This window comes from Salvia splendens, chromosome 3 (assembly GCF_004379255.2).
Source record: "Salvia splendens isolate huo1 chromosome 3, SspV2, whole genome shotgun sequence".
Classification (NCBI taxonomy): Eukaryota; Viridiplantae; Streptophyta; class Magnoliopsida; order Lamiales; family Lamiaceae; genus Salvia; species Salvia splendens.
Genome location: NC_056034.1, coordinates 4390112 through 4403484, shown reverse-complemented (window position 1 = coordinate 4403484; position 13373 = coordinate 4390112). Strand labels below are relative to the sequence as shown.

General features: G+C 37.5%; 2 protein-coding genes across 2 annotated transcripts; both read left to right on the top strand.

Annotated features, from left to right (window-relative positions):
- Nucleotides 1-4509: 4509 nt before the first annotated feature.
- On the top strand, nt 4510-6833 carry LOC121794465 (protein DEHYDRATION-INDUCED 19 homolog 7-like). The gene is made up of 5 exons (XM_042192637.1): nt 4510-4751; nt 4863-5038; nt 5243-5320; nt 5461-5714; nt 6311-6833. The coding sequence occupies exons 1-5, from the start codon at nt 4688-4690 to the stop codon at nt 6408-6410; spliced, it is 672 nt and encodes a 223-aa protein (XP_042048571.1). The 5' UTR covers nt 4510-4687; the 3' UTR covers nt 6411-6833.
- A 2746-nt stretch (nt 6834-9579) lies between these two features.
- LOC121797133 (nicotinamide adenine dinucleotide transporter 1, chloroplastic-like) lies at nt 9580-13306 on the top strand. Its single transcript, XM_042195866.1, has 9 exons — nt 9580-10014; nt 10230-10325; nt 10542-10648; nt 10760-10808; nt 10911-11020; nt 11765-11859; nt 11966-12054; nt 12169-12263; nt 12738-13306. The coding sequence occupies exons 1-9, from the start codon at nt 9945-9947 to the stop codon at nt 12975-12977; spliced, it is 951 nt and encodes a 316-aa protein (XP_042051800.1). The 5' UTR covers nt 9580-9944; the 3' UTR covers nt 12978-13306.
- Nucleotides 13307-13373: the final 67 nt, after the last annotated feature.

Below are 13373 nucleotides of genomic sequence, written 5' to 3'. Positions count from 1 at the left end.
TGGCATTTATTGTATTTTTTTTATTTACTAAGAGGAGTTAGCTATTTAGTTTGGGGCCTTAAATTAATGCTTCTGCCTCGTAAGATTTAGGCCATTCTTATACTCCATAGTCCATATGAATGAGTTAAATAACGAGTAAATAGGTAGGGTGGGCATTACAATAAATTTATAGGCTTATCGAATCTAGTTAATACCTTCTACTACTATATTTTATTGATCTGAAACTTATACAAATTGGTAGAACTTTTTTAATCCGTTTTTGGCGGTATCTAAGATGAATTTTCTTTCAAAATTCAATATTTGAATGAACTGGGTTGGTGATTGAACTGATTAAGGTGAGTGTGTGTGTTGTACAATCAATTTGATGATGCAAGTAACTAAAATTGAATGCAGACGCCCCACTTGGACAGAAACATAAAATAGATTTGTATGGGCTTAATGTGGAGTGGGTGAGAAAACGAGTTCCAATCTTATTAACTTCTTATGTCCATTTTGTTTCATGCCAATTTCTTACTGCCATCTACTATCCATTTTATTCATTTTTATTTATTAATATTACTTTTATATTACTTGATTGAAATACATGAGACTTTACACTTTACAGCTAAGAACCACCAATTTTCCAGTTGAGAGCAGCATCCATGTTTATGGGGCCCATTACCAATTTTATGGCCCATGTTTATTTATCATGGAAAATTATGGCTAATACCGTATTACTTTTATTGTAATTTTTTCATGGAAATGAGATTAAAAAATTACATGAAATATTGCATTATTATTCAAATCCATCTTATCACAATTATTTTTGAGAAAACTCAAATACAATATTTTTTTAAAAATCTAAACTAATATATAAAATTTAGGATAAATATAGGTTGGGTCGGACCATATAGATCATAGATTATCCTAGTTGACAACTCTCACTATAGGCTGGAACTCGGGTTATAGAATCATGGATCAAGACAATAATGTCAAACAGAAGAAGTAAATTGGGGACGCTAAGAGCATCATTAATCCTTGCCCGGAATCAGGCCACAAGTCCCCTTCACGTCATCATTCTCCTAAATTTGAGTCCCAGACTACAACTGCTCTAACCCTGCAGCCCCAACCCGGGCCGCAACTAATAAATGACACTTTTCACAACTTCAACATATTTTACTCGTAAATGCAATACGTTGAACAATTCAAGCCGGAAAAATACATTGTTCAGTCTAAAAAAGAAAATTACAAATCCTAGGAAAAATTTTTTATTAAGCCCTAGAAAATAAAAATTACAATTCCTAGAAAAAATATTGAAATAATTTAGAGGATAGAAATGGAGAAATTGGTGGAAGAATGTTGAAGAAATGAGTAAAAATAGGCCAAAAAATATTAAAAAAAAGAAAAATAAATTTTTTGGGGGTTTGCTGCCCGTCCCAAAGCAATTTACCCTAGGCCGGGCCGGACCCTGGGAGCGTCCTCAGGCTTCAACTGCGGCCCCAGGACAGGCCCAAGCCGCAACTTCCGCTCATCCAACGCAACGCCCGGGCCGGGACTCGCTTTTTGCGGCCCGACCCCAAGCGTTAATGATGCCCTAACATTTGCGGATGAAACGCATTTCACGTGCATAATACTATTACACATATTTTTTCATAGTAAATGATCATTTTGATTGGGACAAATAAAAAAATGAAAGTGAGTCATCTTTAGTAGGACGGAGAAAATATACATTAGTGTATTCATAATGCACCCCTGGTCGATTGAGGCTGCATTGTGAATGTCCGGTGGGGCAACATTGCATCTCTCCTTCCCCACACGGTCGCTCGGCAAACTTCCCTCCTCCCAGCTTAAGAGCATCCGCAGCGGTGGCGAAAGACGCCACCGCCGTCCGCGCCGTTGGCAAGGCGCAGGACCGCCGCCGCTGCAGCCGCGCCGCTGGCACGGCGCTGCTCGATGTATCGAGCACGTCCGTGCCAGCGGACGCACACGTGGCGCGCTCCCATTCGTCAACGGCATAGCCGTTGTGTTTAAACTTTTTTTATTTTTTTTTTAAAAATCGGTATTTAATTATAAATAATGCTAAAAAATAAAAAAAAAATATTTTCCAAATCCCAAAAATATGGCCGTTTTTTTCCCGTTTTTTCTGAATTTTTTTGATTTTTTTTGATTTTTTTTTTCCCCAAAATCATCTATAAATACACACATTCATCATCCATTTATCACATCAAATCATCTCTCATTCATCTCTCATTCATAATTCTCATACAAACTATCAACACATTCATCCCCCACTCAAAATCTCAAATGGATTTCACCCATATTATGGTGGAAGCGGAACGCGAAGAACAAGAATACTACGAACAACATCGTGCCGCTTACGAAGCATATGTCGCGGCGAATACCCCTGCTCCTCCTCCTCAACGAACCAGATCAAATCGACGGTACATCCATCGTGACCGGGAGGGAGCCCACGAAAGGCTCGTTGCCGACTACTTTGCCGACCAGCCGCGGTTTCCGGCAGATTACTTCAGGCGCCGTTTTCTCATGTCAAAGCGCTTGTTCATGCGAATTGTCAACACATTGTCCGCACGTGTTGAATACTTTCAAACAGGTGTAGATGCAGCCGGCCGGCAAAGTATCACGGCGTTGCAGAAGTGTACGTGTGCCATCCGACAACTCGCTACTAGGCAAACGGCCGACATGTTCGACGAGTATTTGCATATCGGTGAGTCCACTGGAATCCTATGTTTAAAGAATTTTTGCGAGGGCGTTCGTTCTGCTTTTGGGGATGATTATAGCCGACGAAGGGCCGAGGGCGGCTAGCTTCTACGACGAGGACGAAGCCGGAAGCTCAACAGCGAGGTCTCCCCTACGCCGAGGCGAGCATACGACGGTTGGCCAGAGGATCGAGACAAGACACACAATGCGCGATACTCGAATCCACAATCAACTACAAGAAGACCTAATCAACCACATGTGGGCGAAATTCGGCAACGAGTAGTGTCATTTTTAATTTTTAGGATTTTAATTATGTAATTTTTAATTTTTAGGATTTTAATTATGTAATTTTTAATTTTTAGGATTTTAATTATGCAATGTTTAATTTTATTTGTCATTTGTAATATTTATTGTGGGTTTTAAATGAATTTTAATATTATGGAAATGTTTTTGTGTAATTGAATTTTATATTAATTGTGCTCGTCCTTGCGGAAGAGCACAGTTGTGGGTGTTGTGCTCTTGCCAGAGAGCAGGCATGAATAGTACCGCCCGGGCCCACAACCGTGCCGCTGGCAAGAGCACGGTTGTGGATGCTCTAATTGTCGGCCATTCGACGGTGCTCACAACTGCATTGTAGCCATCATAGCAATTTAGTCAAAATAAAATAATTTACTATATACATTCAGTCTTAATAAAATAATTAGTCATTCGATTTTGCTATAATAATATTCCGGCATTACGTTAAAATAACATAAATTAGAATTATTAATGAAAATCACACTTTAAATAGTTCAATTTAATTTAAAGGGATGTTGGACCCTAATATCACGGAACTTTCAAAAAGTTTGTTTTTTCCCACGAACTTTTAATTTGGCAAATAATATCACGAACTTTTACCCGAGTTTGTTATTTCCCACCGGCGAAAAAATTCCGACAAATAATATCATGATAAGGATTTTTTTTCGTAATTTCTCGACAACTATCTTCAATCTTTGAGGATAGTTTTTCTTGAAGCACACCCTTCAAATTGTTCTTCAATTTATTAATATAACTGGAATTTTTTAGCAAGTGAGAAATAACATATTCGAATAAAAGTTCGTAATATTATTTGCCAAATTAAAAATTGGTTGGAAAAAACAAACTTTTTGAAAATTTTGTGATTTTAGGGGCCAATATTCCTAAATTAAGTGTAAACAATAAACTCTCTCCACACTAAGAGCATCTCCAATGGCGGACGTCCGGTCGGACGTGCGCGACGGGCGACCGGGACGTCCGCCATTATGGCAGGGGAGGTCGGATACGGACGTCCCGTGAGGACGTCGGGTGTCCTCGGACGTCGGTGCGATGGGCGGGCGGACGTCCGATTTTTAAATTTTTTTTAGTTTTTTTAAACTCTATATATACGGCTCGTTGAATTTTATTTCATTCACACCACTTGTGTTAACAAGTTTCTCTCTCTACACCTCTAATTTCAAGTATATCTAGAATGTCTAGTGACAGTGATAGCGAGAATGTAAATTGTTTTATTTGTGAATTTGTGATTTTTTTTATTGCGGGAAGTCCTAGTGGAAAGGGCGATGGGAAGGGCGGATTGTGAATGGGATGTCCTACTGACGTGGCAGTGAGATGTGAAGTCCTAGTGACTTGGCGGGAGGTGTTTTCGGGATGTCCTAGTGGATGTCCGAGTGGGACATCCGCCCACTGGAGATGCTCCCTCCACACATTCATGGGAATAATTTGGCGGCTGACGTGTTGCATGACTTTAAATGAGTCCAATTTCCGACCCGAAATCCGACTCGAATTTAATTCGGATCCAACTGCCATTTTCTGTTCTCGGTATTCCCCTCTCACTCTCTCTCTCCACAAAATCACTGTTTGAGGGAAGAAGCAGGAGAAAAACCTATCAATTTCTTATTTGAATTCCTTTCAACCTCTTCTTCACTTTGGTTATCGAATCCACTTATCGAATCCACAATTAATATAATTGATAATGGCGGATCGGTTTGACAAGTATGTGGATTTTGAGAAGTCTTCTTTTTCCCGAAACACTATCGGTTAGTGTTCAATACAATTTTTTTCTTATCGATTCTTTGAAATCTTATGAATTTTCATCCTGCGATCTTGTTGTTTCGGTTCCGTTTCTAAATTTGTGGTTGACATAGTAGATGATTACGAGGAGGAGGATGAGGAGATGGGAGGGGTCAAGGAGGATGAACTGAATGATTTTGAGAGCGACGAGAAATCGGAAGAGTTGGCGTGCCCGTTTTGCTCTGGGGATTTTGATGTTCTTGGATTGTGCTGCCACATTGATGCCGATCACCGGAGGGAGGTTAAACCCGGGGTAATGATTTTGATCGCCTGTTGGTGTTATTTAGAATATTAGCTCCCAATAGTTTGATCAGACTTGGCTTCAAACGTATTTATAGAAATGTGTGTTTACTATTGCTAGTGAGTAATGACTGATGTGCTAAGTATCTTTCTACCGATTATTAAAAACAATAATGGTTTGAGTTTACTTTGTTTAACCGAGTTCTTTATTTCACAGATATGTCCTTATTGTATGATAAAAGTGCGGATAAACATGGCTCCACATCTAATCACAGAGCACGAAAATGTATTGAAGATATCCTTTGAAGGCATTTTAGGTGAATGGGTTGTTTTGTGATTGAGAACTATATGCATTTTATGTTAACTTTCTGAAGCTTAAACTTGAGGATGGTTACTGCCTGTATTATACATTGTTGTGACCTTAACTCGACAAACGCACTATGCATCAAGAAGTATTGGAATACTCAGTCTCGTTCAGCATTATTTCTGTTCAGAAAAGAGTTGCAGAAGAAACATTTGCAGTCTATAAAGGAGTCTTCTTGTGTAGGATCTTCATCTAATGCAGAAACTGATTCCAAGCTACTTTCATTCGTCAATAGTCCACGCCGTGCTAGCACCACAAAAGATGCTTCTTCAACTAAAGCCAGAGTAACATTGTTGGACATTTCAAAAGATGTTACCATAGACAGGTATGCACCACATGGCTCTTCTCACAGGCTTTTGGATATTTCACAACACTTTTGAAATGTCAGTGTTCAAAGTTTTTTAGTGCATTAGACTTGTGTCCTACTGCCTTTACTCTAGATTGCATAGGATGTGTTTTTGTTTGGAAAGACATCATAAACTAGAAAGATGTACTTTGATTATACAACCTAGAGATTGAGATAACATTTTTGTTATTTTCTCATCATTGAGAAAATATAAGCTCCTACACAGCTTATAAATTGTTCGAATGAGTTTATAAGCTCAACCAAACACCGACTAAATTGATGCATTGAACTGATTATCAATGAACAACAAATCTCATGCAAAAGGTGTGAAAACTGCATTGTAGGAAATCATAGATGCACACATTATATTGACATCGCTTGATTAGGTTTGATTCTTGGTTAAGGTTTTTTGTAGAGATACCCTCATTATTCTTTCTTGGTGTCACATAAGAAAGTGCTAACATTTGCTTGTTGGACTACTATCATGTTTAGCCTATAGTACAAGTTTTGCTACAGCTGTTATTTGACATTCTCGCAGCTATAGCAAGCCTTATGTAGTGTCATCCCTATTGCAGAATACAACCAACCCCGTCGAAAGACTGGCATAAAGAGAGGGCCAGCAGGTGCAACTTTCTACAGGGATTAGTATTATCGACCATTTTGGACGATTTATGAACACCTGGATCTGCCCGAAGCTTTGTTCGAGTGAAGGGAACTTTCAGACATCAGTTGCTGTTCCTGGTGGTAGTTCATCAACATGTCTAAGCACAATCAGTTTCTCAACCATACTATGGTTTGTGCTTGTGTATTGTGAGCCATTGATGAGATTAAATCCTTTCCTACTGCAGCTGGCTGGCTGGACACTGTTTTTTCATTCTCCTTAGTTGTTTCAGTTTTTAATCTGGGTAGGTTAGGTTAGGTTTTGCTGGATTCATCTTCTAACCCTAGACATGGGGATCTTGGAGCTGAACTTATCTGACAAATGGCCAGTGAGTGGTGAATAGCAGTTGGGAGCTTACACTTTGATGCGATATTTTAGAGTTCTTAATCAATGTATAAAGATTATCAAGTTCAATTATTTTAACTCTAATAATACTACACTACTGCAAGAATACAGTATCGTAGTAGTATTTCAAGTGTCGATCCACAGGGAGGCGAGATTGCTTACACTTAATATGACTACACAAAGCATATAAAGGTTTTGTTTTGATTTTGAAATGGTTAACTAACTTAAGCTACTAAAATGAGATTTTTAACACGAGGAAGACAAGTCACTCCAAGTTGCTCTCTAAGCTTGCGTTGTTTTACACCATTTACAACGAAACATACGACGGGATTATAATTATCAACCTAATCGCGTGCACTGAACATGTCTACGACGTATAGTTCACAGTCAGCTGAACACTTGTTCCGTGAACCAACTTTCAACGACATTTAATTCCTGCGGATGCATGGGAACAAACGTCGTCTACTATAATTACTTACCTAATCCACTATCAATTTATCCCCTGAACAGTTCTAATTCGATAGCATACCAACAAACGATCAATCCTAAGCTATGTTAAAGAGACGATAGTTAAGATTTAACAACACTACATCATTAGCCAAAAACGTAGCATTTTAATTATCAAACACATTGTTGGTATCAAACGTACGATTCAAGGTGTTAAAACAAATATACAAGCCTAGATTACAACTTGGAGCAACAAAGAGAGTCTAGCCTATACACATGGTAGAATGTAGAAACAAAACCATAGGTGTGTTGCCCTCAATGAGTGGAGTTGGGATTTGGAGTCGGATTGTCGGAAAGTTGGCCGGAACTTCCTCCTCTCTTCTTCCTCTTCTCTTCTCCCTTTTCTCTTCTTTCTTCTCTGTCAAAAAAACCTCGCTCCACATGCCAGCAACTCCCCTTTTTCTTCTAGCCAAACTGCCGAAAATTGCCACTTTGCAGTTAAGAGTGAACAACCCGGCCGGGTGACGTGAAATCGACCCCTCCTGACTTCCCATGCCTCGCGAAAATCACCCGGCCGGGTGAATTATTGGGCATGAAATTGACCCGGGGGGGCCAATTTTTAGAGCTCTCTGCACAGTTTTTCACCTCCTAGTTAACTTCAATTTGCTCGATATCTTCCTTGTATCTGAAAACACATCGTACTCAATTTGCTGCCCATACTTGGAGTTGATGTACTCATTATATAGTTCATGTAAATCAAGGTACCGTCCAAAGGCTTCCTGAGATGAAATCAAGAAAATTGATGATTATAAAACAGCAAATCTGCTGGCTCACAAGATCATAAAAATGCGTAGAACAAAGGGGAATAAAATGGAAAAATGCTTCGCATCACACTTTCTACCAATCTGGCCTAACCTGATTTATTTCTTGTGTGTAGTTTGTATAATGTTGCATAGGAATGAGATTTACCCCTTTACTCTGGCTGAGAATTTTCCTTTTATCAATAAAACATGATGAATATTGCAATATGACCCGAAATTTAAATGATTTTTGTTAGGCCACTACATTATTACTTGTGAATAGGGCAAAGGTGAAAAGGCTTATTTTTAGTGCTTGCTATTTATGTGGGCCTCAGCTGAAGACGTTTGTCAGGTAAATTGTGTTTCGTTTTTTATTACTTAAACAAAGATATTTGTTTTGGGCTTATGTTATGTGTTTTATGTATGCATTTATTCTAGTTGCCATGCATAGTCTATTTTAACATTAGCTTATGAATGTAAAATTATGTAGTAGTAATACGCAAGATTAATAAATATTGGAATAAAAGTGATATGTTCATCAATATTCGATAGACCGTGTATTATGATACATCAATTTTTGATATGGTATCATATTAATAATTTAATATTGTCTATCCTGAAAAATTCGATAAGGTAGTGAATCTAGTAATATTGTTTTTTCTCAACTAATATTAAAATATTTGTCATTCATAACATTATAAATTTATTGGTAAGAGAGAATTGCAAAGGGTAATATCTTGTCTTAGTTTCTTCTCTTGATATATGTAAATTTACTTCACATTGATTTATATTCTAATTTTAATAATTTAAATTCCACCAATTTGATGCATCTCACTTTGATCGACAAAATGACGTTTATTCAACCAAAAGCTTTCAACAAATTCCGACAATAAAAATAACTGAATTTATAAATAGGGCCAATAACGTCATTCAATCTGAAGCCTTCAACAATATCCGACAACAGAAATAACTGAATTAGGGCCAATCAAAATGATTAATAGTTATGCAACATGCAACACATAATTTAATATTTTTTCGGTAGCTACATATTCTTTTCAAGGCGAGAGTAAACAATTTTTCAATAAACGCCAAAACAAGAACGAGGATCCATCGTGTCACACAAAATTTTTAATGTGTTTATGTCACTATGATTTAGATACAAATTATTAAAAATTACTAATAAACAGATCTGTAATAGCATTACTTTCATTTTTTAAATGCACATGCCCAAAAAGTGTGCGGGACCCATTGCGGCGAACCGTCCGTCACATACGTAAATGCACCCATATTAGTAGTGGCTAACAATTGTTCGAATTTGGAATATAAATAATTTTTGCATCAAACCGGAATATTGAATAAACCTATTTATTAATTGGGTAAGATTAAAATTCCAGTTGCTACACCTACACGAAGATAAATACTGATACAAGTACATTTCCACATTAGGCTGAATTCAAAAACTCAAACCGAAGCACAATAAATTAATTTCTTTTCTAAGCAAAGAATGCGTGTTCAATTGAGGCAAATATTTTGTGGTCCGAATTTGGATTTTATCCAAATAAATCTTAAATGTGCATTAAATATCTATGGTTAACAATTCTAGTCAATGTTCAATTTTTCTCTCTCACTCCACACAATCTTATCGCTACTTCGCATTCTCGATTTAATCGCCTTCAACAACCAGCTACGATTTGTTGACACAAATTCTCCCCAACGTCTTTAATTTTTCATAACTGATCTGAGACGGCTTGCTCAACAGCTATGGAGATTTGGTTGAGTTTAATTGATTCTCATTAGTGTTGGCCATGCTGCGGTTGTTTTCGGCGGTGATCTGCCTCTCCACAGAGGACTCCTCCAACTCCGTCGCAGACAATTATCGCTTCTCTCAACTCATTTCTACCGTTGCTGTTTCCGAATTCGCTCTAGTTTCGCTGGTTGATTGTACTCAATTTATCGATGGCTGCTCAGAGTCACGGCGTTAGTCCTAGGGGCCTTCTCTGCAATGCTGGCGCCGGCGCTGCGGCTGGTAAATATCTCCTCTCGAGTTCTCTACCTTTTCCTTTCTCCTTTAATCGATTCCTTACCTCAATGCGATTGGATGTTTCAATTAAGTTATTGATCACTGCAAATTCTCTATTTTTTAATGAATTTAGAAACAAATTTGGAGGATAGATTCATACCTCTTTTTCCCCCTTTCAAATATGAATCCACTTTGATGAGGAATAACTTGATTTGGTGCAGGTGCGATTGCAGCTACTTTTGTATGCCCTTTAGATGTTATCAAGACTAGGTTACAGGTCCATGGGCTTCCCCGGCTTGCAAATGCTAATATCAGAGGTAACAAAAGTTTTCTTTTGGGGCTAAACTTAGTAGTTTAGTGCATTCTAGATGAGATTTAGAAGGTTCATTTTCCGGTGCTTCCTCTTTGGCTGTTTCAATCAGTGGTTACATTTTTGTGAGAGAGGTTTAATCTGATGCTGTAGCAATTACCAATTTTGTTGTGTGGGATGTGGTACCATATGATGGATGGTTGTTTGTTCAAAAATTTTCCAGGTAGTGTTATAATTCAAAGTTTAGAACAGATATTTCAGAAGGAGGGATTACGTGGTATGTACCGAGGACTCTCCCCTACGATGCTTGCCATGTTTCCAAATTGGGCAGTAAGTTGGAGGTTTCAGTTATCCTGAACTGATGCTTATAAATGTGCAAATTTACTGGTTTTGTAAATGGAAACAGGGAGACAATTAACTTGTTATTGACTTTTCTTACAGGTGTATTTCACTATTTATGAACAATTAAAGAGTTTACTTGGTTCCGATGGTCAGTTCTTTACCTGCTTTTATCATTCTATATATATATTTGTCGAAAGCTGTTTCTTTGAACAGTCTAAATGGGTGTTATTGATGCTTCTGAAATTTTTAGATGTAAATCAGCAGCTCTCTGTTGGTGCAAGTATGGCGGCTGCTTCTGGTGCTGGAGCTGCAACAGCAATCACGACAAATCCTCTTTGGGTTGTCAAAACAAGGTTTCAGGTATTTCTTTCTGGTCACTATGGCACATGTTCTTTTTGGTAAATCTTGATTATTATGCTTTTTATTGCTGCTAAAAGTGTAGCTAAGCTAATATGTTACTTTCTGAATCTAAAGTATTTAAATATGTTTGTAAACTGAAACTCCCTTTTCGAATTAATGATAAGTGCATATATAAAACTTAAATTCATGAAATTGTGCTGCAGGTGTTTGTATGAAGGATGGGGGCATTTGTGTTCATTGGATACATATTTGTGTATCTTTATATTCTAATTCTCTCATGTCCTCATATAGTTAGATACTGATATTAGAAACGGTTATGAAAGAGATTGTTTTTTTTACTACCAAACCTTTAAGAGAGCAGTTTGTGTACGATATCGGTGGAGGGTTGGGCAATTGGAACTGGTGAATGAGACGTGAGAAATTTGCCTCTTTGATTGTAGGTGTGGGGATATGGTATGATGGCGCATTTTCCATACAAACTATAAACATATTGCAAGTTGACATTCAAAATCATCAAAGATTTGAATCTCTCTGGCATCAGCATAAAATATTGTACTTTCCACTATCTACAGTAAAGCACATGCATTGATACATAATAAATGTTTTATTTCAAATTTGTATAGCCTCAGAAACTTGCCCAGTGGACTTTAGTGTACAAAGTCTTGCTTACAACCTATTGAAAGACATTGATGAATTTTAATTTTTATTTATTTTAGTGGTACAATGATTTTCTGTTTTATGCAGACACAAGGGATGAGAACAGGTGTGGTGCCGTATAGGGGTACATTATCTGCCTTAAAAAGAATTGCACGTGAAGAGGGCATTCGTGGATTGTATAGGTTGGTTATCTCTTTCATGAAGCATGCCGGAAAACTACGTTGGATTAATATTTTACACCAGAGGAATCAATTTTTAATTTTCTGTTTTGTTATTTGTGCTATGCAGTGGACTAGTGCCAGCTTTGGCTGGTATTAGTCATGCTGCTATTCAGTTTCCAACATATGAAAAGATAAAGAGTTATCTAGCTAAACAAGGTATGTAGCTCCAATATTTTACTTGAAAAAATGACACCTTCCTTATTCTTTCCAATGACATTTTTGTTACCTCACTGAAATAATCCCATCTTGAATATTTGTTGATGATGGTAGGTAACACATCGACCGATAAACTCAGTGCAAGTGATGTTGCTTTAGCTTCGTCCGTTTCAAAAATATTTGCTTCGACCTTGACATATCCTCATGAGGTTTGTGGAAAAGATGTCAATCTTCTTCTTTTTTTTTGTCTTATTTCTTTGTGCAAAACAATTCATAGCATTGACCAAAACTCAAAACACAAGAAAAAAGATGCATCTGCTAAAATATATGGAGACATACAGATAACTTAGTTCAACATATTCTTATTGGATTATTAATTGTAGAATAATTCTGAAGAAACTTTTTATAATGCTAACTGAGTTCATTTATTTATGAGTCATGACTAGGTGATATATACATTACTCAAAAGTCAAAAGTGTCAAACATGAAAGTTCCATAATATCCGAAAACAGTATTTTAGTTAAAATTATTCTTTGCTGGGATTTTATCAAACTGGGATTGCTAAACACTCTTCCAGTTTCACCATTCCTTACACTTGTTGGCATATCATGGCTCTCGACTCCACCCATTTAGACTAAAAAAGTGTTCTTGGATGAACAGACTGTAACTTCATGCTCCTGCAGGTTGTCCGTTCAAGACTTCAAGAACAAGGTTACCATTCCGAGAAGCAATATTCTGGCGTTGTCGACTGCATCAAGAAGGTTTTCAAGCAAGACGGCATCCCTGGTTTCTACCGGGGTTGTGCCATCAACCTGCTGAGGACGACCCCAGCTGCTGTAATCACATTTACCAGTTTTGAGATGATTCACAGATTTCTTGTTACATTGTTTCCTCCTGATCAACACCCCCAACCATTGAGATGATCAGGGTACGTCGCCTGCTTCAACAGACACATTGTTTCTTAGCAGCAGTCCTATATATGCTGTGCCTAGGAGCCCTCATTAGTGATTGTTTCTGTATTCTTATACTTAGGAAGACAGTTTTTTCTTAGAATGACATTGACGATAATTACTTGTACAGAACATCAATACGACGACGTTTGCTGTTCTTTCGTTACTGTTTGCTGTATACATAGAAGTTTAGTGATATTTACCAAATGGCCTTGATGGATATTTGTGGTCTTTGATTCCTTAGAGTCCAATTATTGTATTCAGTGTTGTTTTTCATCATCAGTTATTTATAGCTTTGTCAATCTTAGTCTTGAAAGTATGTTAGTAAACTATTGTGAGCCCAAGTAGCCATTTTTCAGATAAATGTCC